General features: G+C 35.5%; 2 protein-coding genes across 4 annotated transcripts; one reads left to right on the forward strand and one right to left on the reverse strand.

Annotated features, from left to right (window-relative positions):
* The first annotated feature begins 4,078 nt into the window (after positions 1-4,078).
* On the forward strand, positions 4,079-16,401 carry LOC144571304 (ABC transporter G family member 42-like). The gene is made up of 23 exons (XM_078320543.1): positions 4,079-4,629; positions 6,640-6,849; positions 7,068-7,152; positions 7,279-7,438; positions 7,700-7,776; positions 8,084-8,137; positions 9,092-9,182; positions 9,621-9,922; positions 10,558-10,839; positions 11,465-11,781; positions 12,018-12,178; positions 12,289-12,404; positions 12,491-12,632; positions 12,720-12,797; positions 12,895-13,082; positions 13,246-13,578; positions 13,717-14,007; positions 14,126-14,209; positions 14,305-14,438; positions 14,749-14,976; positions 15,071-15,242; positions 15,400-15,654; positions 15,916-16,401. Exons 1-23 carry the CDS (start codon positions 4,238-4,240, stop codon positions 16,183-16,185), a joined length of 4,422 nt encoding a protein of 1,473 aa, XP_078176669.1. The 5' UTR covers positions 4,079-4,237; the 3' UTR covers positions 16,186-16,401.
* A 691-nt stretch (positions 16,402-17,092) lies between these two features.
* On the reverse strand, positions 17,093-26,439 carry LOC144571610 (kinesin-like protein KIN-14M). 3 transcript variants are annotated; one of them, XM_078320958.1, is made up of 18 exons: positions 26,254-26,439; positions 25,445-25,549; positions 25,021-25,229; positions 24,602-24,685; positions 24,350-24,427; positions 23,795-23,902; positions 22,486-23,403; positions 22,307-22,388; positions 21,974-22,069; positions 21,470-21,649; positions 21,123-21,229; positions 20,450-20,628; positions 20,127-20,291; positions 19,781-20,034; positions 19,364-19,527; positions 18,695-19,155; positions 18,043-18,170; positions 17,093-17,435 (listed from the first exon to the last, which is right to left on the reverse strand). In XM_078320958.1, the coding sequence occupies exons 1-18, from the start codon at positions 26,297-26,299 to the stop codon at positions 17,362-17,364; spliced, it is 3,438 nt and encodes a 1,145-aa protein (XP_078177084.1). In that variant the 5' UTR covers positions 26,300-26,439; the 3' UTR covers positions 17,093-17,361. The 3 variants fall into 3 exon arrangements, with proteins under 3 accessions (XP_078177084.1, XP_078177086.1, XP_078177087.1); XM_078320960.1 differs by lacking the exon at positions 25,445-25,549 and having other exon boundaries at positions 26,254-26,438; XM_078320961.1 differs by lacking the exons at positions 25,021-25,229; positions 25,445-25,549; positions 26,254-26,439 and having other exon boundaries at positions 24,595-24,674.
* Positions 26,440-27,089: the final 650 nt, after the last annotated feature.

Raw genomic sequence — 27,089 nt, forward strand, 5'->3', positions numbered from 1 at the left:
CTACTTTCTTTCATCGCTTATTTCTTATTTGACTGGGCCAGTCTTCTAAAATACTGTTTGAGAAGTAGGTAACCGATAACCAGTCACTGTACCTCTACAGTGCTGCCGCCCAAAAGTAACCAAAGATAAGGTCACATATCAGTATCAACACCAATCATCTACATATAATGGGACGATGCAGGCAGTTTAATTAGTTTGACTCAATCAAGCATTGATTGGTTCTACACTTCTACAGGGCTGGCAACCTACATTTTTTGTGGGAATATTTGTCACAATCTCTGCCCAACTTTTGTCAAGCGCTCTTTTTTTTTTTAATAGAGAAATCATTTTGCTTCTTTCGGAAAATTACTCAGAACTTGTCCATTAGTACTTTTACTTATTAATTATAAACATGTCTTTTTTTTCACATTCTTTTTTTTTTTAATTATAAACATGAATTATGCATGCATATATGTACACAAATTAAATTTATATATACTTATTAAACTTGTACAAGATATACACATAATCTAACAAAAGTGATGAATAAATTAAAAAAAAAATGAATTTGTTTTCTATGCAATAACATCTGTGTCACCCAATGCCGAATTGTCAACCACCTCGTTAAAATTAATGAATTTATAACATTCAACACCAAACTATTCTATTTGTGATTTTTGAGTTATCTCAAAGCTATTATATTTATGAGGGTGCTACATCAGAAAGCGCCAAATAAATCATTGAGCCTCGATCTAGTGATTAGGAAATCAATCCACATCGTAATAAAAACATTTAAAAAATGACCAGCAATTTGAACATACTGTTCTGTAAATGATGAATTTTGAATACACGCATGGTCAGAATCTTAAATAAAATACGGTTAACGTACATGTTGCGTTTGCATATATAGTGAAGAAATCATATTCAAATAAAATCCATTTGAACAAACTTTTTTTTTTTTTTTTTTTACTTTTGTTTGGTTATACGTAAGTAAGTTGGCCAACAGGCAGTTTGACCGAAAACTAAAAATACCTCCATCATCTAATGATATAGTTGTGAACAGTTATTTAATTGAGCATATTTTTTAGGATATAAATTCTTTGATATCGGCTTATAATGAAAATCTTATTAATGCCTTTTGAAATCATTAAAAAAAAAAATCAAAAATTCAAAAAAATAAATAAATGTGGAAATGTTGTTTCCCCATAAATTGATAGTGTATCGATATTTATGCAACTTAAAAATTATTTGATGTTCTATCAATTTACAAATTTTATGTCCATGTTGTTAAATTAATTAGTTGTCAATGAATTTTCGTCCTATTTTGTTTTTATCCAAATCAGTGCATCTTCATCCCACTTACGAAGAAAATGCAAATGTTGATTTGACACTTCAATTAAATTGCAGAAATGTGGAATATTTGCCAACTTAAGCAAGTTGTTTGAAAATGTCACATAAGCTTTTATAATTGCTTTGCAAGTGAAACGAGTATCTACATAAAATTTAAATGTAAATAATTGCCTTTTGTACTAGTTTTGAGAATTAATTCGTTTTATCACGTTGGTAAAATTAAAATCGCAAGAATAATTTTTTTGAAATTGATGTAAACAAATATTAAATCAGTTCATGTAGCAAATAAATTTAATTTAATAAAGAGTTGTATTTCAGTATTTAGCAGACCGTTAATTTTTTAACAAAAGCTTTATCAATTCCGATGTCCCATTTAACCACGACACAGTCAGTAATTAATTGCAAATTACACTCCGGATTCGAAAGCACTACAGTCAGATCTAACCTGAAACGTCCGATTAAAAATAAACCGTTCAGATGCCATTTAAACCATTCAGTGGTATTCGTACAATTGGAGAGGAGCCCAAGAACTGACGCCGCTGACCTAACAACGGCCTTCGCGGCTGTTCCCTGACACATTGGAACTGTACTACCTGAATAAAAGCTGCCTCAGACTCAGTCGCTCAGTTCGTTGGAAAGGTACATTCTTTAGACGGGCTGATTCCCCGCTCCAGACAAATTGCTCATCGTCCCAGAAAAAAACAAGAATGCAAGGGAAAAAAAACCGATTTTTTTATTTATATCCAAAACAATAATTAAATTAAAAAAATAACTAAAGTTGGGTAGGATTTCGAAATCTATCCAAATCGGAAATTTTTTTTTCCAATGATTCAGTTTAAAACCGAATTTTTTTTCCGATTTTAGAATTCCAAAATCAGCGCCAAAAAAAAAATCGTAAATTTTTTTTTCCGGTTTCACTATTTTTTTCTTTTTATTTAAATATAAATATTTATAATTTATTTATTTTTTGTATTGAAATATTAGAAATATTTAATATATTTATTTGAAAATAGATGAAATACTATATAATTTGATTTATTAGAAAGACTGCTACAAATAATCCGGATCAACATTTTTCATACCAGATTTTTTGTGGTTGTAAGAAAAATTAATAGATTTCTTTATGAGTTATTGAAAAAAAATAAAAATGCTTGAATTCTGAGTTATTGATCCCAGTTTAAAAGTTACTTCTAGGTAAAATATTGGAATCTTTCTAGTACATTTAATTTATAAAAAATTGTATCTATTTTGAGAATTCTTTTTAATAACAATCATTAAATAACTTAAATTTTTGTTTTTTTTTTCAAAAATAGATATCACTTTTTAGAAATTAAATGTACTAGAAAGATGACAATATTTTATATATTTACTTAGAAGTGACTTTTGAACCGAGATCAATAACTGAGAATTCAAATATTTTTTTTTTTCTAATAACACATAAAAAAATATATTAATTTTTCTTACAGCCGCAAAAAATTCGACATAAAAAGTGTTGATCCGAGTTATTTGTAGCAGTCTTTCTAATAAATTAAATTATATAGTATTCCATCTATTTTTTAAAGAAATATATTAAATATTTCTAAATATTTCAATAAAAAATAAATAAATTATAAATATTTCTATTTAAATAAAATAAAAATCTGAAAAAAAATAGTGAAACCGGAATTTTTTTTTCCAGTTTTAGGCTGAATTACCGGAATTTTCTTTTTCGGTTTAGGTAGATTTCAAAATTCTACCCAACTTTAATTATTTTTTTGAATATAAATAAAAAATCGGGAAAATGAATTATGTCGTATTTTGACATCTAAAAAATGAATGTATTAAAATTAATTGATAAATCTTCTAATTTTGACCACTTGACTTTATATAAAAAAGTAATTTGAAAGTTTAAAATTTTTAAATGTAGATGCATCACTCATAAGTCAGAAGGATTTCAACGGTTTGGATTATTCGTTTGAAGCCAATTTGATTGATTTTAGAGTTGAGTTTATAAAGAGACTTATGAACTTAGAAACACCTTAGTTCTACTCAAATTTTGAATTCATAGAATACAATTTTGTTTTTTTTTAATATGGAGGTTATTCTATTTTTAAAATTAAAACTCAGGAAGGGGCAATTATTATGTCTAGGAAAAAGTGTAACCCTGTCGTTATCTCTAAAATTCTCTCTCTTCTATTAATTGCAAATTTGTGTTGTCTTACAGCGTATAACTGGATCTTCACACATCCCCGTCCTCTTTCAGTGTTTCACCCATCATACACGAAACTTTATATTAAAGAAAAAAGATACCTTTTATTTTCCTCGAGAAAAAAATATATTATTAATTTCACCAAAAAAAATGTGTTAACTTGTACAAAGTCATCCTTTCATAAAAAAATGTATCTACTGGGTCCCTTTAATAATTAAAAAAAACTAAAATCTATCCTTTCAGAATTCAAGAAGTCAATCGATCTCTTCAGTCCTCACCAACCAAAGTCGGACGGACAAGTTAAGTAGATCACAAGTCCGGAATGCGTCCACACCAACTCCGCTTAGTTTGGTTCAGTCAACTACGCCCGACAACTGGACCCCACGTAAAAGATTATTCTTATTAATATTTGTTTTTTTTTGTTTTTTTTTGTTATTTATTGAAACAAACGATACAATTCCCGGGTTTTAGATACAGTGCCCGGGCAACTGTATCTTATCCCAACAGAATACACAAAATCAGAAACCAAACCCAATATATTATATATACCGTCTCCTTTCCAAAAAAAAAAAGCTCCCACTGTCACGCATCATTCCAAAACTCTATTCTCAGAATCCTGATAGAAAGCCTATTACCAAATAGGTTCTCGCCAAAGAAAATAGCCAAGAAGGCACAGCCACACACCAACACACCCACTCCATATAAAGCACAACCAAAACAATGGAGAGCATGGAGAGGCTAGGTAGAAATCTAAGTAGAAGCATCGGTAGAAGCATGAATGTAGACAACTGGGGAATGGATGAGGTTTTTTCACGCAACTCTTCTCGCAGCAACCACAGATCCGGAGCTGATGAAGAGGCGTTGAGGTGGGCTGCGATGGAGCGGCTTCCAACCTACAGTCGCCTCAGGACCGCCATTCTCAAGTCGGCCATCGATGGAGGTGGCGGTGAAAATAGAGATGATCGAGGGGCTGGAGTGGAATTTGTGCATAAAGAGGTGGATGTGAGAAAGCTGGGGATGAAGGACAGGGAGGAGTTCATTAGGAGGGTCTTTCGGGTGGCAGATGAGGATAATGAGAAGTTCCTGCGCAAGTTCCGCGAAAGAATTGATCGGTAATTTACATTTTGAAAATTTTCTATTCCCAGTTCTATTTTTCGTGATTTTTGGTGGTTTCAAAATGGATGAGAATCAGGGATTGCATGCTTCTTTTACTGCTTTTGGACTTCTTGAATTCTGTCGGATATGTTACTCGTGTGCCTTGATGAATTGGAATCTTGTGGTGTATCAGTTTTAATTCAGTGCTGTTGCATGGATAAAAATATTAAAACTGTTTGGTTGTCTGTATTCGTAGAAAATGAGAAACGTTTTTACTATTATTTATTGAAACTTTACAAAATTAATTATTGGGAAAAATGAAACGCCTTTTCTTTTATCCTTTAACCTCTCGATTAAGCCGATAATTAAGAACTCTGTTTTTCTCGACGAGTGCTTTTTTGGCGCAATTATGAATGCTTTGATAGCTTATAAAGGTTGTAAATTACCAAACTGAATAATCTTGCCTGAAATATAATATATATGAGCTAATTGTACTATCTGAAAGTTAAATTACATGTTTTCTACTTTTACTAGAATCTGTTTGTTCTTTATCGGATAAGATAGGATATTTTGAAGTTCCACCCATGAAAATCGTTGTCTTGTAGAAAGTAGTCTTTACGAAGGAATACTTATTTACACTTTTATAGGGCGAATTTTGAAATTCACTCTGCTTTTAGTTTGTAATATTTACCTATCTTTATGTGATTCCCTATTTTTGTCTCTTTTTAAATTATTAGTGCATGAACTTGGCATGCATATGACGCACTCTTGTTGCGTATCTTGAATAAATCTTATATTATTGAGCTGGAAGAAATTGTTGTTCCAACAAAGGTGCTCCAAATTTTTCATGGAATAAGTCAGCAATCTTTTGACAAACGCATTTAAACTTCTTCACCTAACCCAGTAGACCAAGAAAAGGAGAGAAGAATTTTTTAACATAACAAAGGCAACGGGACAGGAATTGGGAAGAGTTCATAATGCCGTGAACTTTTCTCCTGTCCAATATGATTAATTATATTGTAATAAGTGCTAATGTGCTGTAACGATGCTGGTGCAATATATGGTTTGGGTCAATATTTAGTAATTTGATATAGTCAGGTCAATTTGTTATTGGTGCATGTAGGGTTATCTAATTGGTAGTACTTAAATACATGTCATTTTCCTCAGTTTTTACTTTTTAGACTGTTGTCTATAATCACTTGATCATTATGTGCAAATATCACATCCTAGAACTAGTCTATTAAAATTTTGTACCTGTTGGATTTGTAGCCTTTTTTATCATCATACAAGGTTGCAAATCGAGCTACTTTCTTGACCTTGTGATGTACAAATATTACTTGAAAAGCAAACAAAAGGTAATTATAATTAATAGTATATGCTTCAATCTAATATGGAAGTATGACACGGTGGGACTCTTCTTTTTTTGATGTAGAAGTTAAAAATAATAATAATATGATATGATTGAATGACTTCAATCAGCGTTAAACATCTGCAATTTTAACCAACCAAGGTTATTTTTCTATATTTAATTTGAGTTGTTGGTTGCTGCCTAGCTGGGTTGCTTAATTATGTTATGCTTTAGTTATTGATCATTAGCAGAAAAGATAAAATTCCTTTTGTGATGGCATGCTTTTGTTGACTTGGCAACAAATGCTTGACCTACTTTTTTGAACTAGAATCTTTCAATTCAATAAGTTAACAAAATCAAATTTCTTTGTTAATTGATGTCTCTTTCTACAGAAATATGATAACAAAACTAAAATATAGATTGTGTCACAAATTAACTGGTGCAAATTATACATTAGTATTATTTTTCAAGTCAATTTGCAGTCAGACTTGGCAAGTTTGAATTAATCTAATGGGCAAATGTCTGTTCTTTTACTTGCGTTCTTGGCTATTAATTTATCATACATTGTGTTAATGTTGTATTCATTTATCTACTAATAATTTAGCATGTTTTGAGTTGGCAAAAGACATATTGATATATGTATTTTTGTTAAAGTAACTATAATATGCTACTTGTGCAGGGTCGGGATAAATCTCCCAAAAGTTGAGGTAAGATTTGAGCACCTAACTGTACAAGCCAAATGCCATGTAGGCAATCGGGCCCTACCAACTCTTACCAACACAATGCTTAACATTGCCGAATCGGCCTTGGAACTTTTTGGTGTACGTTTAACTAAGATGACCACTCTAACAATACTCAAGGATGTTTCTGGGATTATCAAACCCTCAAGGTTAGTTATGTATCCCGTATCTATTTCGTAACATGCTTCCATCATATAAATCTTAAGTCAAATCTGTAGCTATAGCACTTTAATGTACATGGTTAGTCATCAAAAAAATGCAGAGGTTGTACTGGTTAATTAACACCATAAAGAATTATACATGCAAAATAAGAAAATAAAAATGAAAAAGAAAACCAAGAACAGAGCCTAACTGAAGTTTAAAACAGGATGACTTTGTTGTTGGGGCCACCATCATCTGGGAAGACCACTCTGCTTCTTGCCTTAGCTGGAAAACTGGACCCCACATTAAAGGTACAATAATGTGCAAGTTAGTGCGATAATGTATCTGTTTCCTTGCAAATTTCTATGTATTGGAACACTTTTAATTATTCAAGATAATATTAATGGATATAATTAATATTTTCATGGTAAATGTAGTTGACAGGAGAGATAACATACAATGGGTATGCACTGAATGAATTTGTGCCTCAAAAGACAGCTGCATATATAAGCCAGACCGATGTGCATGTAGGAGAGATGACCGTAAAAGAGACATTTGATTTTTCTGCAAGGTGTCAAGGCATTGGTACTAAATATGGTACAGTGTTACCTTTCCTACGTATATTTTGCTTGGAAATTGTTGTGGCAGGATCAAGTCTTTCTGTCATCTAAAATTTTATTCACCTTTTCTTAATTACTATTATCCAATAAAAGTTTTCTATACAAGAAATCTAAAGAGAAATGCAAATTAGAGATAAAAAGAATCTAATTAAAGTTGTTTCAAAGTATACTTTTGATTTTAGTATGCTTAGTCTTATATGTAAGTAGTAACATTTTTGTAAATTGTCCTTTTATACAGACCTTCTAGCAGAGTTAACAAGGAGAGAGCAGCAGAGTGGGATAATGCCAGAGGCTGAAGTAGATTTGTTCATGAAGGTTCGTTAGTTAATCAATTTAGTTTTACATATAATTGACGAAGGAATTGATTTGTTCTTGTGTATAGTAAACTGTGAGGAAAAATTAACGCCTTCACTGATTTTATTGTATTTTTTTTTTTTTTTTTGAAAGAAGTGGGGATCATCCCACCGATTTTCATTCATCAGAAAACCATTACATCTGAGTACAGACTGGTACCAACACTCTGGTACCAGTACATTGATTTTGTTGTATAATGTTTGAAATACTTTTTTTTTTTTGCTTTGTGAAAAGAGAAACTAATTATGATATTAATTAATGTCACAAGGCTACATCGATGAAAGGAGTTAAGAGCAGCCTTCAAACTGATTATACTCTCAAGGTAACACCATTTGTCTCTTTTTTTATTTAATTTATTTCCTTAAGCTCACAAGTAACATCATCAATGCATGGTTTAATTTTTTTTGTTAAACCTTTTTATTAGTGGTCTTTCTGTATTTTCTGTGCCATTTGATGCATTAACAATTTTTTTTTTACACAACACAATTTTCCTATTATGGGTGCAGATATTTGTGTTAATAAATGTAAAGGTCTCTTTATTATATAATATTGTATGAGACTGATAGCTGTTATAACAAGGAATGAAATTTATAATGTAAAGGTCTCTTTATCACATTCCTTGACTTTTTTAGACAAGGAATGAAATTTCTTTTCCCCTTTGAATTGGAATGGATTTGCAGTTGTCCGACCCTTGTTCTATACATTATTACTAACAAGTAGAAATTAAAAGTGAGTGTGGGTGGGGTCTGTCAACTTGTGTGCACCGTAGAAGAGAAAGAAACATTTAGGATGGGATTCGATTAACTTTTGACAAATAAGCTCTCACCTACTTCTGGGTCCTACAAGTTTGGTGAACAGTTTCTAAAATCCTAATCCAATCTTTGAAAATGTCTCAAAATCTGGTGCCATGTGTGTGGCCTTTTTCCCCACTTTCTAATAAATACACATGACCTGTTTGTTGTGTAACCTAGTGAAACTTTTTGGTGTTTCCCTTTCTCTTAGACACAATCACACAACTTTGACACCACGCCAAATTGACAATGTTGTTATTCTGCACGCTACCTGCTGCAGATTTTTGTGTGGTCAAGAAATGTCACTCAATGCTGAACATGGGAGAAACAACCTTGATTTAGTGAATTAATAGAGTCGGCAATATGAAAATGCTGTATGGTGCTAAATAATTTATAAAGAAAGGGTTTTGTCCTACATGTGTGACATAATTCATTGAAACAGTTTTAATGGGAGTTATAGTTTGATTGAAACAGTTTAATTGCAGATACTTGGTCTGGATATATGTGCGGATACAATTGTTGGGGACCAGATGCAGAGAGGGATATCGGGTGGCCAAAAGAAGCGTGTCACCACTGGTATTTCAAACTTTTTTTTATTATTCTTTCTTTATCATATACTAACTGGACAACTGTAATGTATTTAGTGAAAAGGCCGTCGTTGGTGAAAAGCGGCCTTGCTTGATGACAAGCCTTGTTTGATGCTGAGTTAAATGTTTACCAGAGAACTGTCATATCAAGTTATTCTGAATTTAGATTGATTAAGAAGATAGACTTGATTAAACTAGTTTAGTTGGTTTTACTTTGTTTTCAATAATAGAAATTAATCATGTCCTACAACAAACAATTTTCATGTTGTGTCCAAAAAAGTAAGCTGTCTACTTTTTATGTTACTTTACTAATTTATTATAATTTTTTTTATGCACTTTAGTATTGTAATAACACAGCAAAAGATGTACTGGTACTAATATTAAAAAAAAGTTGTTCAGATAACAGAAGAAAATGAAAACAATGCAGGGGAAATGCTGGTGGGACCCACAAAAGTGCTCTTCATGGATGAAATATCAACGGGATTAGACAGCTCTACAACATACCAGATTGTGAAGTGCATGCAACAGATAGTGCACTTAGGGGAGGCCACAATCCTCATGTCACTTCTCCAGCCAGCACCAGAGACCTTCAACCTCTTCGATGACATCATCCTTCTGTCAGAGGGGCAGATTGTGTACCAGGGCCCACGCCAGAATGTACTTGATTTTTTTGAGTCTTGTGGGTTTCGCTGCCCCGAGAGGAAAGGCACTGCTGACTTCCTTCAAGAGGTGTTTTTTTTATGCCAAAAAATAATGTTCTGGATTTTTTTCTAGTCAGCATTGCTTTTGAGAGGAAAGGCACTGCTGACTGCTGATTTCCTTCTCAAGAGGTGGTCTTTGGTGAACTACCTTTTGACAGTCTTCTTAAGTTAATTTCATATAAAGGAATACTTCGATTAATAAAGGGGTATTTTTACAAATAGAACCTGGATCAAGTACATCTATTATTTGTTCATGTTGGCTCAACATAATTATTTTGTATTGTTGAAATTATAATGACCTGCCTAACTTTAAAAGTGTATTTATAAATTTAATTAAGTATATTTGATTGATCTTTTGACCAAGGAGTCATTCGATCTGGTAAGTTTGTGGCTTGTGGACTGCTCAGAGGGGAAATACCGGACCCAGATCAGCCTCACCAACCCATTGGACATATAAGTTTGTGACTTATGTGGGACAGGTCAATGATGGCCTGCCATAGTCTCATGCAATTCCTATGTGGGACAGGTCAATGATTGCCCACCATAGTCTCATGCAATTCCTATCTGAAACAAATGTTCCCTTTTGCCTCATCTAAGTATCTCTTGTCAATTTACCTGACCAACAACCAACTAAAACACATCTTACCTCAATAACTATCACAGGTGACGTCAAAGAAGGACCAGGAGCAGTACTGGGCAAACAAGGGTAAGCCGTACAGGTACATACCTGTTTCTGAGTTTGCACAACGATTTAAGCAGTTCCATGTGGGCCTACAGCTGGAGAATGAGCTGTCAGTCCCATTTGAGAAGGATCGAAGCCACAGGGCTGCCCTTGTATTCTCCCGTAACTCAGTCTCCACCTCTGAGCTGCTGAAGGCCTCCTTTGCTAAAGAGTGGCTGCTCATCAAGCGCAATTCCTTCGTATACATCTTCAAAACTGTTCAGGTAAGGTGGCAGTTTTGTATTTTACCAGTGATCCACTGGTATGAATCATGTGTTAGGTGATTAGGTCCCAAGTATCATCAAAACCAGTCTTGTAGGCTGGCCATCTAACACCTTGTGTACGACAGAAAAACAAATATGTGCCAGTAACAGTCAGTACAAGAAACGAATACCATTAATGGAACAAAGAAAGAGGAAATAATACTTAGCTGCTGAAGCAGCTCTTTTCCATCAAAGATCCAAAATCAGCATGTTCTGCACTTCTTCAGAGAAACATGTGTACTCAATATTTCCACTTATACAACCCTTCTTAAGTGGGCTGAATGAGAAGGGAATTTAACATAAAGCTGCTTATTTGAGGCTAGCAAGTACAATAAAAAAATCTTCCTATGCTTTTATTTTATAGTTTGGATATACATTGTTGATAAATCCTGTTTGGTGCCACACTGTCAATTCTCTTGAGGATTCTGTTGGTTCTGTCTGGTTTAGTTTTTCACCCAGGCAAATGAAGTTTAAATTCAAGACTGTACTACTTCTTGCACCAATTATAAGCACATAGACGATTCCATAAGCATATACTAAAATTAGTTTAAGTAACCACAATCATTTTTATTTTTATCTTCATTAGATAATAATTGTTGCTGCAATTGTGTCAACTGTGTTCGTGCGGACAAGTATGCACCAGCGAACAGTGGATGATGGGATGCTTTACATAGGTGCGCTTCTTTTTGGGATGATTGTGAACATGTTTAATGGGTTTGCGGAGCTCTCCCTTACCATTAACCGACTACCTGTTTTCTACAAGCATCGCGACCTTCTCTTCTTTCCAGCATGGATATTCTCTCTCCCTAATGTTGTCCTTCGCATCCCCATGTCTATTTTGGAGTCTGTTGCCTGGGTAATTGTCACCTATTTCTCCATTGGCTTTGCCCCTGATGCCTCCAGGTGAAAATTTTAATTTCCCATCCTCATTGTTTGGATAACATTAAAGGCGGTCCCTTGGTGTCTTAAATAAACCCCCAAAGAAAGTAATGACTACAACGAAAAGAAAAGCCAGTTCCTGAGTCATAATCAAGATTAAAATTTTCTCATAAAATGAATGATCAAATGATGATGAAAGTGCATGGAGCAAAAAAAAAAAAAACCATCAGAGTAATTTTTGGTTTTGTATTTGGATGAAGGTTCTTCAAGCAGCTGTTGGTGGTGTTCTTGATACAACAGATGGCAGGGGGGCTGTTCAGGACAATAGCTGGTCTTGGCCGTTCCATGGTCATTGCACATACAGGAGGTGCCCTCTCTCTCCTCATCCTGTTTTCCCTTGCAGGGTTTCTCCTCCCTAAAGGTCCTCTCTCTCTCTCTCTCTCACACACACACACACACACACACACACTCTTACATTTACATGCACAATGTATGAACTAGAAGCTTGTCTAATACTCTTGTGTTAAACAGCTTTAATTCCAAAATGGTGGATGTGGGGTTACTGGATATCGCCACTAATGTATGGGTTCAATTCACTAGCAATTAATGAGTTTTCGGCCCCTAGGTGGATGACCAGGAATGTTGGTGTAAGAGTTTCTCAAAACCTTCTGCCCTTTCATTTTATCAAATTTTAACTGAATAAGCTTCTGATTTTTACCTTTTGTTTTGTTAGGGAGATCCATTAGGGATTGCAATAATGAAAAACGCAAACATATTTACTGACAATAACTGGTTTTGGATTGGAGCTGGTGCTCTCTTGGGCTTTAGCATCTTCTTCAATGTTCTCTTCACGCTCTCCCTCATGTATCTCAATTGTATGTTACTCTGTCTTGCTCCATTAATCTAATTAGATTTTCACGTTCAAAGTTGACTCTGTATTTTACCCCTCTCAATACTGTTAGCTCTTGGAAAGCCACAAGCTATAATATCTGAAGAAGCTGCAAAAGAAGTTGAAGGAAAGGCTCCAAGCTCTTCTCCAAGTAAGAGAAGTCAGAAACTTATAACCATCTTACTACCCAAGTAATCATGGCATATATAATTTATAGATGTAATTGTTGACTTTTTAAAATTTATTAGGGGAGTTGAGGACATTTCGGTCATTTAGTCAGAGCACAACTAGTGGTTCATCTAACGGCCGTGTTTTGGACACGTCGCAGAGGATGGATTCAAATAATGGATTGGCACAGAAGAGAGGGATGGTACTTCCCTTCACCCCCCTCGCCATGTCCTTCAATGATGTCAATTATTATGTTGACATGCCTGCGGTCAGACACTTTTCTCTTTTTATTTCTGTGTTTACATTAATAGTTATTTATATTTGTTTGGTGTTTTTCATATGAATTATTTAATTGAATATTTGACTGTATCTATAACATATTTCAATCCTTGATATGCTAGCTGAATTAATATTTGTTTACCTATTATCAGGAGATGAAGAAAGAAGGTGTTACAGATGACAGGCTACAACTTCTGAGTGGAGTAACGGGTGCCTTCGAGCCTGGAGTCTTGACAGCTCTCATGGGAGTTAGTGGAGCCGGAAAAACAACACTCATGGATGTCCTCGCTGGCCGCAAGACTGGTGGCTACATTGAAGGGGATATTAAAATCTCGGGCTATCCGAAGAACCAGTCAACCTTTGCCAGAATATCCGGGTACTGTGAACAGAATGATATCCACTCACCTCAGGTTACAGTGAGAGAGTCTTTAATTTACTCAGCATTTCTAAGGCTTTCCAATGAAACTGATGATGAAGAGAAGCTGGTGAGTTTTTTATTTTTTTATTTTTATTTCTTAAGGATGATGAATTCTGCTAATTGCATGATAGGTTGTTAAGAGACCAGGCTATGAGTCTCTATGCTATTAACCTGAGTTACATGTGTATATTTTTCTTCCATGCAGAAATTTGTTGACGAGGTGATGGAGCTGGTCGAGCTGGACAACCTACGTGATGCTATTGTGGGGCTGCCAGGTGTCACTGGCCTCTCCACTGAGCAGAGGAAACGTCTAACTATAGCTGTTGAGTTAGTAGCAAACCCCTCAATTATTTTCATGGATGAACCGACATCTGGCCTTGATGCACGTGCAGCTGCAATTGTTATGCGAACTGTCAGAAACACAGTCAATACAGGCCGAACTGTCGTCTGCACTATCCATCAGCCTAGCATTGACATATTTGATGCATTTGATCAGGTGATCAATTGTCATGTATTATCCTTTGACATTATTCAAGCATTGCCTGTACTTTTTTATTGTCATGCTAATATTCTTGAGATTCTATTCTCTTTTGTTTTTATTTTCCGTTGGCCAGTTGCTTTTGTTAAAAAGAGGAGGCCAGGTGATCTATGCCGGTGAGCTTGGAAGCCATTCACGCAAGATGATCCGGTACTTTGAGGTACCTTCCATTTTCCAAAACAGTTTATACATGTATATTGAACTACACTTCTTGAAAACCAAAACCTTATTTCTTTTTATTGTTTTGTATCCTAGGCAATTCCTGGAGTCCCCAAAATACAGAATAATTACAACCCTGCAGCTTGGATGCTTGAAGTGAGTTCACATGCAGCTGAAGTACGTCTTGGCATTGATTTTGCCAAGTACTATGAGTCATCTGACCTTCACAGGTAAGTGCCATGAGAAGATAACCACAATCTCTATTTTGAATGGTGTATTAGGTACGTCTAAGCCAAAGACAGTATATGCAATTCAACATTGTACGTTAGAACAAAGATACTGCATATGTTGAACTAAAAGAGAGGTACATTAAATTTAAGGTCCATTTGTTAGTTTTTCAATTCAATGGCCACATAATTAGGAAGAAAAATATTACTTCATTTCTTCTTTTGGAGGAATATCTTGGCATTCTTAGGTCTCGTCTTCCTAAGTTGGAAATTCCATATACATGATTTGATTCAATTTTTGTAATACATATAGGCAAGTCAAGGACCTGGTTGAACAGCTCAACATGCCAGACCCACTTACAAAGGATCTCTACTTCCCAACAAAATATGCACAATCGACAATGGGTCAGTTCAGAGCATGTCTCTGGAAGCAGTGGTGGACCTACTGGAGGAGCCCTGATTATAACCTTGTCAGGTTTTTCTTCACTTTCTTCACTGCGCTTCTCCTTGGGTCCATCTTCTGGCAGGTTGGCAGTCGCACGTAAGTCAACTCCAGTCTCTGTTACGGTGTGTGTAATGAAGTCACAGAAAATGGCACATGCTGACTATGAATTTTTTTTATGTTTCTTTTGCAGGGGAAATGCTAACGATTTGAGGATTGTGATTGGATCAATGTACACTGCTGTGATGTTTGTCGGCATAAACAATTGTTCGACTGTGCAGCCAGTTGTGGCGATTGAGAGGACGGTTTTCTATCGTGAGAGAGCTGCCGGGATGTATGCTGCAATGCCTTATGCCATTGCTCAGGTAAAAGACCAAAAATACTACAGAATTTGTATTGCATCTGCTTGCATTTATTAGAAGGTTCCAATGCTTAGCTTTCTTTTAAAACTTTATACAAAATTGGCATTAACACGGGGAAGAAAGAAGAAACTCTAATGATATTGTTGTGGATTGCTTGTAGGTTGTGATGGAGATACCGTATGTGTTTGTACAAGGGCTATACTATACAGCTATTGTATACTCTATGATGGGATTCCAGTGGACAGTGACCAAGTTCCTGTGGTTCTTCTTCATTTCTTTCTTTTCGTTCCTTTACTTCACATACTATGGCATGATGACTGTCTCTATCTCTCCCAATCATGAGGTCGCTGCAATATTCGCCGCCACATTCTACTCCCTCTTCAACCTTTTCTCTGGCTTCTTCATCCCTCGTCCAGTATGCATTTGATTTTTTTCCTTAGAAATTTTCTTTTTTCTTTGTCCATTTTTCTGTTTAGGGTTTTTATGATTTACACCAGTATTGTGCTGCAGTTGCATCTAGCAAACAGCACTGCCAAAGCCAGGGTTTTACTAGAAGGAATTATTAAATTGCCCTTAACATTTGATGTGAACTTTGCTAGCTCATTAGATGATGCCATAAGGATTTCGGTAATACAAATTAACTTCAGATCTCATTGTCTTCTTTTAAAATTTACAGAGGATACCAAGATGGTGGATATGGTATTACTGGATATGCCCATTGGCATGGACAGTGTATGGCCTTATTGTGAGCCAGTACATGGATCTGGAGGGGGACATAGATGTACCTGGGGGAGGAAAACAGCCAATGAAGCACTATATCGCTAACTACTATGGGTACCGTGAAGACTTCATGCCAGTTGTTGCTGTTGTATTGGTTGCTTTCTGTGTGTTCTTTGCTTTCATATATGCTTACTGCATTAAGAAGCTCAATTTCCAGCAGAGGTAGAGAAGAAAGCAGTTAAGGAGGTTAGGCCAAGAAAAGTTGGTTAAGATTTTGGAATTATTTTTTAATACAGCTTTTTTGTCTTCTCCGTCCGTATCTTTGATAGATGGTTAACTATACTGTAAATATGGTATAGTTCATATAATCGCTTAGCTTATGATGTGACTAAAGAAATGAATAGAATTCTGCAAGTTAAATTTCAAAGCGTTTCTTCTTTCATACTCGACTTTATTTTTGACGACCATATACCAATAAAATAATAACATCTTATTTTTTTTTTAACGCCGACTGAAAAGGGCCAAAGGATTGAGTTTAAAGACTTAGTTTCAATTTCATAAAGCATATATCAACTAAGTCTACTGAATGAAATCTTATAAAATTTAGGTACTTCACTTTCAAAATTAAGTAAAAATTATATATATGAACTGAATAAATTATATGAATTTATATTTATTTCAATTGAAAATTTAAGAGTCTACATGTTAGGAAAATTTAGGATAAAATAAAAGAGAGGGATCTAGGGAAGTAATTACAGATATATATTAAACATTTTCTGATGAGCTAGCAAAGTTCACCAAATCATTAACTGGGCTTGGTGATTAGGAAACCAGTACCGTAACCTTAGAGTAGATTAAGCACATTTTAACATTGACAATTTTGTCTTATTAAAGGATATGGATGAATGAAAACTGGTTCAATTCGAGATACAGTTGTAAGATTATTAAAGAACAAATCTTAGAATAAGACGGAACAAAAAAATATTCCTTAAAGACTAACAAATCATAACCGAAACAAATGAGATTCTTTAAGATCAGTTATAACTTGTATTAAACCAATTAAAATGAGAAAACGATACGAGTCGTGCCTACATTTGAACAAAACTTTCTCTAATAGACCCACATTTTAGGCGTAAGAGAAACACAAAAAGAACTTGAAAATTAATTAAATTATATATATTCATGAACGAAAACAAAAAAAATTGACTAGTTAACCTATGCATAATTAATCGTCAAATCCTTCTAACAAAAGCTTGCAAAAAAGAATGTACCCAGAGGCCAAGCTAATGTTGGGGCCATCTGAAAGAGATACAAGTAATCTTTTTTTTTTCCCCCTTCTTGACGGGTCAAGTATACAGAAATGTCAAGAGGCCGGTTTAACACATAAAGAAGTTAGAAATTTCTATTTCCATTTGGAAGTCGTCTTTGGTGAAGATGCAGGTACTTGGGTAGATGCAGCTCTTCTTAAAGGTGTAACTGCAACAGGATTTAAATGCTAAAATTTCACATTACCATTACCAAATTAGAAAAAGAGAATTATACAGTTCTGTCACCTAATGTCTGGGCAATTGCATTTTCAGTCGTTCTTAAAAGTTAAAATTTTCTTTCATAAAACTATGAATGATATTGTTCCTGAAATGTTTTATTGTTCCATTATCAAGGAACCATGTGGCGCGCCCTAATTAGAAGGCAAGTTTATCCAATAGAAATCCAACATCTTAGAAAACAAAAATTTAAAGATATGAGCGGATACTTCTCATTCCTTTTAATTAAATTTGGAGGAGGTACGTGTTGAGTTTTATATTAATAAAAGTATGTATTAGATGTTATTCCGGACTTGCATAGCAGGATTCAAAATTTTCCGGATTAGACTAGTCAAATCTAAAATACATGCGATAGACCAATTTGTTGATGTTATTTAGGAACACATTTTTAAAGATATAAACAAATAACTGATCCAGTAAATTTAGGTTAGATCTGATGGTTACACCAGAAAAGTAAGATGATGTAATCAAAGTCCGGACTAACAAAAGGAATACAAATTAATATCATGTTCTACTTTTTGTAAAATAAGTATACTTACATGGAGATTTTGGGGTTGTAGCTTCTTTTGTCTTGACACGAAGTGGAGATGGCAGGCCTGATCTTGGAGATGATGGAGCCACCTTCACAGGAGATGGCTTTGGAATTCGTGTGTTTAAGACTTTTGGCCTAATTAAAAGTTCATATAAAAAAATAATATTATTTAAGTATGAGAGATGAAATATGAGCATTGGCCAATAATAAGTAGTGGTCCCATTTTTTGGTAAGGTTTTTCTAAAGGTCTTGGTATATTGGTGTTGGAAGTTATATCCGTCTTGACAATCTTACATGCCTGGCAAACTTTTCAACTCATTGAAATATGTGTCATTCTCTATCACATATACAAATGATGACCTGAAGAGATTAATGTGATCTAAAAGACAAAGTTGAGTTAAATATTTGCAATTTGGCCCTTATTTCTACAAAGTCCCCTTTTGCACAAACAAAATAAAAATATGACCAATAATCATAAACCATTTTTCTTTCTTTAATGTTGGGCTTCAAATTGGTTGAGTAGAAGAATTTAGGAGAAACATGTTGGAAGTTTTGCATTTCTTGACCTTTGGAGAAACTCTAGTGTTGCGTGTCAAATGCATATAGCAAAAGAGTTCTATGGCTAACTCAGGTTGTTGTAGTCTGTAGATGATACTCACAACTTATCTTTAACCGGTAGGGCTGATGCAGTGGTAGTGGCCTTATCGTAAACTGGCGATTGTGCAGCTGTCTTATCTTGCTCATTGAACATTGCAAACTCGGCCAAGCTACTTGACCCATCAGTCTCAGTCCCCATCGAGAGGCCTCCATCTGAAATGTCACTCAACCTGTCTTCGCTATCTGCATCAAATCCAACCATTTGGTCCATGTCCATGGAAGTGCTCCTGCTGCCATTAAGACGTAATGACTTCTGTGATCCTGCCTCAGATTGTGTCTCGGTACCATCAGAGTCACCCATGCGGGACCGAGCTGTACGGTTGAGGGAGGAGACACCAGGAGAAGAAGAAGAGTGTTTTAGTAAGGTTGAAGATCTTGTCGCTCGTGGAGATGATGTCTTGTAGTGCTGGAAACGTTCGATCTCGTTGTCCTTTTTTGCAATTGTATCTTTGAGATCAGCTACCTGAGAGGGAAAGAAAATGGTAAGTAACGAGTTATTATATTTTACTAGTACTAGGCTTAACACTGCTTTACAGACTCAGTTAAAAAATGAAGTAAAATAAAGTACAAAGGTTCCCACAGGCATATATGAAGACAATAATAGACCAAAATGATAAGCGTATGTAGCAAAATGCTTATTAAAAAGAAACAGAGAAAAAAAAAAATGAGACCAAGTCCATTAAATCTCGGACTTCTTTGCCCTCCTTATTGCTCCTTGCAGAACCTAATTCAACTGTAGATACTCTTTCGGCAAATTTCAATGTGCTTAAGGTTTCTGAATAGGACGAAGCATCTGGATTGACTTGCACAAACATTAGTGTTTTTGCATGCCCCCCTAGATTACAGAAGAAAAATCAAGTGTTGGTCTATTATTTATAAACACAAATAAATATCTGAATGTGCTTTTCCATGCAACACATGGTTAATCATTTCTTTAGTCCAAAACATTTTAGTAATAATATAATCTTAAGAGTGTCAATGATCAACTAATTGCATGAATTGATAAGAGGAGGTTCTTGTAATTCTCTGTTAAGTAGGGGCACTTCTATTCTTGACAACACTGAATGAAAGAGGAGGTGTGGAAGTACCTAAAGAAGTTTGCAAGACTTGAGTGAGCTTGCTGTTTCGGTATGGCACATGGGGGCTCTTTTGTGCCAAGGCAAATATGACGTCTCCTAGAGCTGATAAAGACTTGTTTATGTGTTGAGCCTCTTTCAACCTATCTCCAGTTGCCTCTGATCGGTCAACCCGCTCACTCCCAGCAAGGTCAACCAGGTGCAAGGACCCACGTAAGGTGGATTGGGTCTTTTGGTCCACGCCACACACATGTATGGTCAAAATGCTGCCACAAATGATATATGATTTCAGAATGCTGACAAAAAATGCATTGTATTCTCTATACATCAATTAAAAACAGGGATTGAAAAAAAAAACCTGTGAGATCGACTGCTTCGTTCATTTAATGCAGTGGCCCCCACTGATCGGTTTGAGAAGCCCAATTCCATCAGGTCAACCACATCAGATGTTGACTGGACTGTGTGCATGGTTGCATCTGGTACGGCCAACCCGTTTGGTTGAGATGCATTCACAATCCCTAGCGTGTGCAAATTAAGGAAATAACCCCTTGATAGTAAACTTTCACAAAAAAAAAAAAAAGAAACCCATAGAATCTTATGCCACACAAAAGCCACGAGTGCGTTATTCTAAACAAGATCATAAGAAAATTATTAAGGCAATTTTATGCATGAAAAGGATATTTCTTTTGGACACCATCAGTGGAAAGGAGGTCACGGACTTGCTCATTATATATCTCAATCATCTGCACCCCGACCTCATAATCAATCACTTGTTTCCTCTCTTGTGATATGTTGAACAGATCATTAAGTGCTCGGTAGTTCACACCCCAATCCTTCTCCGTTGGTGAATTTGGCCCTGTCTGAGAATGACAATGACAACAATTGTTTTACTGGGGAGATGATTTTTGCCACCAAAAATAGGCTTTTCCAATGCATCCCAAAATTGCTCTACAGTATAGACAATATTTATGCTTTTGTAATCTAATACAACTTTTGACCTATTTATTTTATTAGAGCTTCATAAGATTTCTGATCCGATGTGCACATCTTCAATTTGTATGCTGATATGCTCTCGTTTATTTCTATGTACTCATTTTGACTGGTTTGAAATATTGGTACTGAAGAAATTACCAATAAGTATCTACAATAACTTGCTTATATTATCCATGACTTGCATATGTGCAGTATATCTGATGAAAACCTTTTCCTAAATCTCTGCTTTATCACTAATCAGAGATGTATGTTTTTTCTAGCGTACATAGAATGTTTCCTATATTTTAGTGGGAACCTACAAGACATGTAAACAGAAATTTTCCACTATTGGTCATGAGAATGGTTATAAAAGGTACAATACCATTGTGTATGTTTTTCCTGATCCAGTCTGACCATAAGCGAAGATACACACATTATAGCCATCAAGAACGGACCGTACCAATGGCCGAATGTCCAAGAACACTTGCTCTGTTGTATTAAATTAAACGCAGTTTATCAGGTCCATGAACTAAAATATGTTATGTATAAAATCAACATAAAGCATCTTCTGGTCAATTCCGACTGTCTATTCTAAAAATAGTCCCGATGAAATTAGCTACTTTTAAGATTCTTGCCTTTTAGGCAGCTTCACTACTATGGGACAGGTAATGTAATGCAGTTGTACTATTTAAGTGTTCTACTAGTATATATCTTGAAAAGGGAATGTACCTTGTGTGCTTGCTGGATCAAATACTCTGTTGAAAGTGAACGCCTTATTCCCATCTTTTCCTGGCTTTGACAGGTTTGCTAGAATAAGCTCGCCGTCATCACCAATACTCTCAATTGATGTGTTTTTCCTATCTTCACCAGGAAGGAAGGGCCTTATACGACAGTAAACCCTAATATTCCCTGCACAAGAATCGTGTGTATGTTAACCAATATTAATTCCAAATTTCAACCGGAGTTGTGATTACATCATGCTAAAAATAAAGAAAACGACAAAGCCTGAAGTAACGATCACTCCACAATGGATTTGATTACCAGTATTTTTGTGGAGTGGTCTTCCTCAGTATTCATCTTCATAAGCCTAGAGTAACGATCATTCCGGTGTTCTGTAGTATTTTTGTTTACCAGAATCTACAGTTGAGAACTTGGCTTATGAAGATGAATCATGCCATTTTGATTATAGAACAAAAGATACTTAAATATTCCTATTATATTTAAATTAGGTACCTTTTAATTCTAGGACTTCATTGTGTAGTCGTCTATTGTCTGCCAGAACAGCATGGTACTTGTCAGCGGCCTTTATTAGTACCTTCAGATTTTGGCCTATACAAGTACAACAAAGATAAGATTTGCATTATTTATAAACAAACAGATTTTAACATATTCTAAAAACCATGAAGTTGCTGGAGTTAGTATCTTGTAAAGTCAAAATAAACTATTGTGAGGAGAATTTCCAATAATACCCTCGTAATTTGAGGGTATCTTCTTTCGACTATACTTCGCTTCTAAGTTTTTCCAGGGTAATAGTTCTTTTAAAACTGAGAAAAGATATTGTTTTACCTAAGCTATTCACTTGCTTGGGAAATTTGTTCTGTAAATCTATTACATCTTGCCTTAGCGAAAAGGATGACATCCTCAATTCCTGGCACAAGAGCAAAAATATATATGTGCAATTAGGACATATCCAGCAAATCCATTAATTGTGAGGGAAAAGCAACTTGTTCATATAGACACTATACCTGCATAGATTTAAGTTGGGAACCAACAAACTTCTGGAAAACATATTCTTTATGATTGAAATTCCTCAATTTCGAGTCTACTAATGCTTCCATCTCGCTGCTCCTCCTTCTAGACTCTTCTAGAAGCATCTGGGCCTCCTTTAATCTCCTCTCGAGCCCTCCTTTCATCTCCTCAGATGTAGTTTGCAACTCCGAGTACTTTTGCGCAAAATCCATCTTTGTTTGCTCCAACTCATGCTGCACTTCCAAGTACCTTTTCTCACAACTAGTTCTGGCTTCTTCCGTTTCCATGTATCTTTTCTCATAATCCCTCACTCTGTCCTCCAATTCCAGGTACCTTTTCTCACACCCCTTTGTTTCCATGTCTCTTTTCTCATAACCCCTCACTCTTTCCTCTAATTCCAAGTACCTTTTCTCATACCCCTTTGTTTCCATGTCTCTTTTCTCATAAACCCTCACTCTTTCCTCCAATTCCAAGTACCTTTGCTCATACCCCTTTGCCTTATTTTCTAATTCCAAATATCCGTTCTTAGAACCCATTTTCATTTCCTCTAGTTCCCGATTTAGTTTTAAGATTGTTGCATCTTCTGACTCTTTCTCCTTGATGAGTTTTAGCATTCCCTCCATGTTACAGTCCAACATTCTAGATCTTTCTTCACATGACCTTCTAGAATCTTCCAGGTCTTTCTGGAGTTGAGAGATCATGTTGTTCGCATATTGTTTCTCAGAGTTGAGTCGACCGATTTCTAATTGCTGTATTTCTAGTGCATGGCATTTCTCTTCGTATGATCTTTTTGTTGTGTCTAAATGTTCTTTTAATTTGGAGATCATCATAATACTTTCTTCTTTCTCTTTCATTAGTCTATTCACCTCTTCATCTCTAGCTCTTGGGCTATTTGAAGAACTACCTTTCTCTCTCTGCAAGCAAAAGAATTGTAAGTAACAGCTTTCTGTTTCAATTGAGAAGGGCGGAACTCATGTTAGAATTCATAATTAGTCCTGCAGAACATGAAACATAACACATACCACTGTAAACACAGTATATATCATGTACAGAAACAAACCAATTGTAGTTCCTCTATACCCTTCTTCTCCCCATCAGACAATACCCTGTTTTTTGATGCATTTCAAAGGAATAGGAAAATAGGGTTTATCTGATACTTACCATGTTTCAGAGGGGTATATGAGAAATTTCTCATTTTGCAGCAGTATAAGTCATAATTTCACATTCTGTATGGGCATACAATTATTCTCTTTTAAAAGGAAAACATTTAAATTAGATTTGAGAATATTTTTTTTTAATGAGTACCGGAGAAAGAGGCCCATTAGTATCTTCCGTGGGTTCCAATGCAAGTCTCTCAAGCACTTTTACCCTTGAATTATACTTCTCTTCCCGTGATTTCAGAGAAAGTTGTAGCTGTATATAATTTAGTAACATTAGACAGCATTATTACAGAGATATATGAAACCAAGGATTTTCTAGACCATGCTGTACCAGTCACCAGTCTAAGTTGCAATTCTGATTCTGGTGAAATTCCATGTGAAAATGAAAAAAAGAAAGAAAAGAATCAAACTTGTTGGACTTATTACTACTTAGTATTGGCACTGAGAAGTACAATATCTAAATAATAGGTACAGCATACTGTCAATTATTTTTTAAAAAATAAGAAACTTTGAATTCAACTAAAGTTAAAGATACCAAAAACTGGACTTACAACTGCAGCAATCGCTAACATACCTAAAATCTGGTATCGCACGACAGATGTGGTACATTTAAAGAAACCAACATTATATAGTTTAAACCTCTGAATCAAACACACACACACACACACACACACAAAACAAAGAAAACTAGAAATCTTACATTTCGGATATGTTCTGAATAGGATACAATGCGCCTTTCAAGTTCTTGCATGGCTTTTTTCAACAAGACAGATACGCGCTGGGTGAACACACAAGCAAGAAGATAGTTTTATACAAATAGAATAGGAAATAAATAAAATGATAAAAACGTTTGATAACATTGCCAATGTCTGGTAGACCGCAAACGAGATTACACTGACAAAAAGAAAAATACTTACAAAAATGAAAAAGGGAGAGAAATTTAACTGCTTACTTGAGGCAATTCAACGCCTTTCCTGTTTTCAAGATCTTCTAAAAGGCTACCAGCAAAACTAACAATCGCCTGAGTTGGTTGGCTCTGAAAAAGGTAACCAGTCCCATTAATGCTACCACCAGACAAGAACAGTAAATAATTAGGTTTTAAACATAAAAAATTAATAAGGACTAAAATAAAGCTACTCCACTAAACAAATTCTAGGAAAAAATCTAGGTTTCAAGAGAAACTTGAACAGGGCTGCTTGAACCCATATGCAAAATAATTAATCAGGGCACAGTAAAACAATAATGTGAAGAAAAGTCAAACTTCTTGAAGAGATGATCTTAGATTGGTACAGGAGTTTACACCATAATAGTCCAACAAGCAAAAACGGGTAGAAAAGGAAAGCATAACAACAGTATTAAAAGGGGACTTACTTCAAAGCTATCAGCACGCGCCAACTCTGTCCTAGGTAATTCTAAAGGTAATCTAGGGCTAGACAGAACTGGACCTCTGGCACTATTAGCAACAGCCTGGGCATAGCTAGCAGGCCTTGGCTGGAACACATCATGAAACACTGGGCTTGATGGCAGTGACGAGGCAAACCGGGCCCTAGGTGTTGTAGGAGTAGTAGGAGTTGACGGTTCTGTACCAAATTAAAAAATTGAGAATCAGGGCTTAGTCACAAATTTCGGTACCGTACCAGTCAGGTACCAGTTGATACCGGCACGGTACCAGTACATTCTTACCCATTTTTCTTTCTGAGTTGGAAGCATAAACCAAGGATTGCAAGCTTTATTATGGTACATTCCGGTACGGCACCGATTGGTACTGGACTCCTGTTGCTTGATTTGTGCTTACTTGGTGATTTACAGCAGAATTGAAGCTTTATGGAAAAACATTTTGGTGGAAACGCCAATGTAAAGGGCTGGCATAGACAATCCCCTCTGAAACGCTTTGCACGGCCTGGTGCCAGCACTAACAGGTAAGATTGCAATCCTTGGGTTGAAATTATTTTCATTTTATTTTGCGTACAATAGAACAGATGTCCTTTTTAAAGTGTATTAATTTCTCAATTAAGCTCTTCACTGGCACAATTGGACAAAATATCTGAGATAGAATATTGATAATGATGAATATTGATTTCAGTGCTCCTGTACAAATCCTTAACAAATGAAATATTTCCATATAGGTAGCTGAGATTAATTGAAATGGAACTTGAACAAAGACTTATTTGTTCTCATTTTCGTTCAGGCAAAGAAAAAAAATGAAGAATAATACTTAGTTTTGTGTGGGTTGCTCAACCAACATGAAAGTCAAAAGTCAAAACTTTGAAGAAAAGCTCTAATATCTAACTACGAAGATTAAATTTCTCTATCTTGTGAACCCTTCAAAAGTTTTCATTACTCGGAGCTTCATTTGAATTTCCATGGACCTTTATATTTTGTGAAAATTACCAATACGGCAATGAAAAAAATAAATACTAGATTGCCACAAACACCAAAGTGAAATAAAAAAATGGATTAATATTGCAAAGAATATCAAAGCTAAACTTCACATACTGTTCAACATACCACCAGATAATTGAATTAAAACAAGGATCAACATCGTTCTGTAGTAGATAGTACGAGAACTAAAAGTTGAAATTAGGAGAGCAAAACTATGCTTACTGGAACCATCGTGGGATCCGCCTGGGGAGGAAGATGGGCTCGCCATGGCAGAGGGAAGGCGAGCTCGAGGACTCGTGGTAGTATGTTGTAAGCCCGACGGTTTATAGGGGAGCGAGGCGAAAGGTAGAGAAAGCGACAGAGAGGAGAGGAGAGGAGAGGAAAAGACAAAGAAAAGAGAGAAGCGCGCGAAGTTTAGGAATGGGAGATCAACTGATCAAGAGGTCGTTGTTAGACCAACAGTATCTGATTTTCTGTGTGAAATTTCCTGTGTAAACAAGTGTATAACATTAATCTGGAAGTTCCTATATCGGTAGAATGCATATGGGACCCACATGCATTGAACCTTCTACAACCTGCGAGCTTAAAGAGATTCAATAGAGGAGAGGACTCAAAACGCGGACGTGGTTGCACGTAACTACCGGATTCCATTTTTAGATGTCTAAATTCATTGGTCGTGGCCTTGTGGGGGTCGTGACATACCCGGATCCAATCCGATACACCCCAGTTCGGACTTCATGTGTATCGACTACAATATACGAATGTGCCCCAAGTCCGACCCGTCAGATTTCGGATCGGGTTGTGGACTCGTCGTGTCAACGGAGCAAGTGGATGTTAACTATGCTAATTTCAATTTTAATAGGCTCTAGCATATATTAGTACAAATTTAGATTTGTATGTCCTTGTTTTATCAATTATAAAATCTCAATTTCGCATGTATCATCAACAATTTTAAATTTTAAGTCGTTTTTTTTTTATTCTTTTTAATTGTTTATTTTATTTTATTTTGGAGCTGAACTGCCAAGAGTTGATCATGAGGAATAATTTGAGCCCGACGC

The sequence above is a fragment of the Carex rostrata genome, chromosome 19 (assembly GCF_964058835.1).
Source record: "Carex rostrata chromosome 19, lpCarRost1.2, whole genome shotgun sequence".
Taxonomy (NCBI): Eukaryota; Viridiplantae; Streptophyta; class Magnoliopsida; order Poales; family Cyperaceae; genus Carex; species Carex rostrata.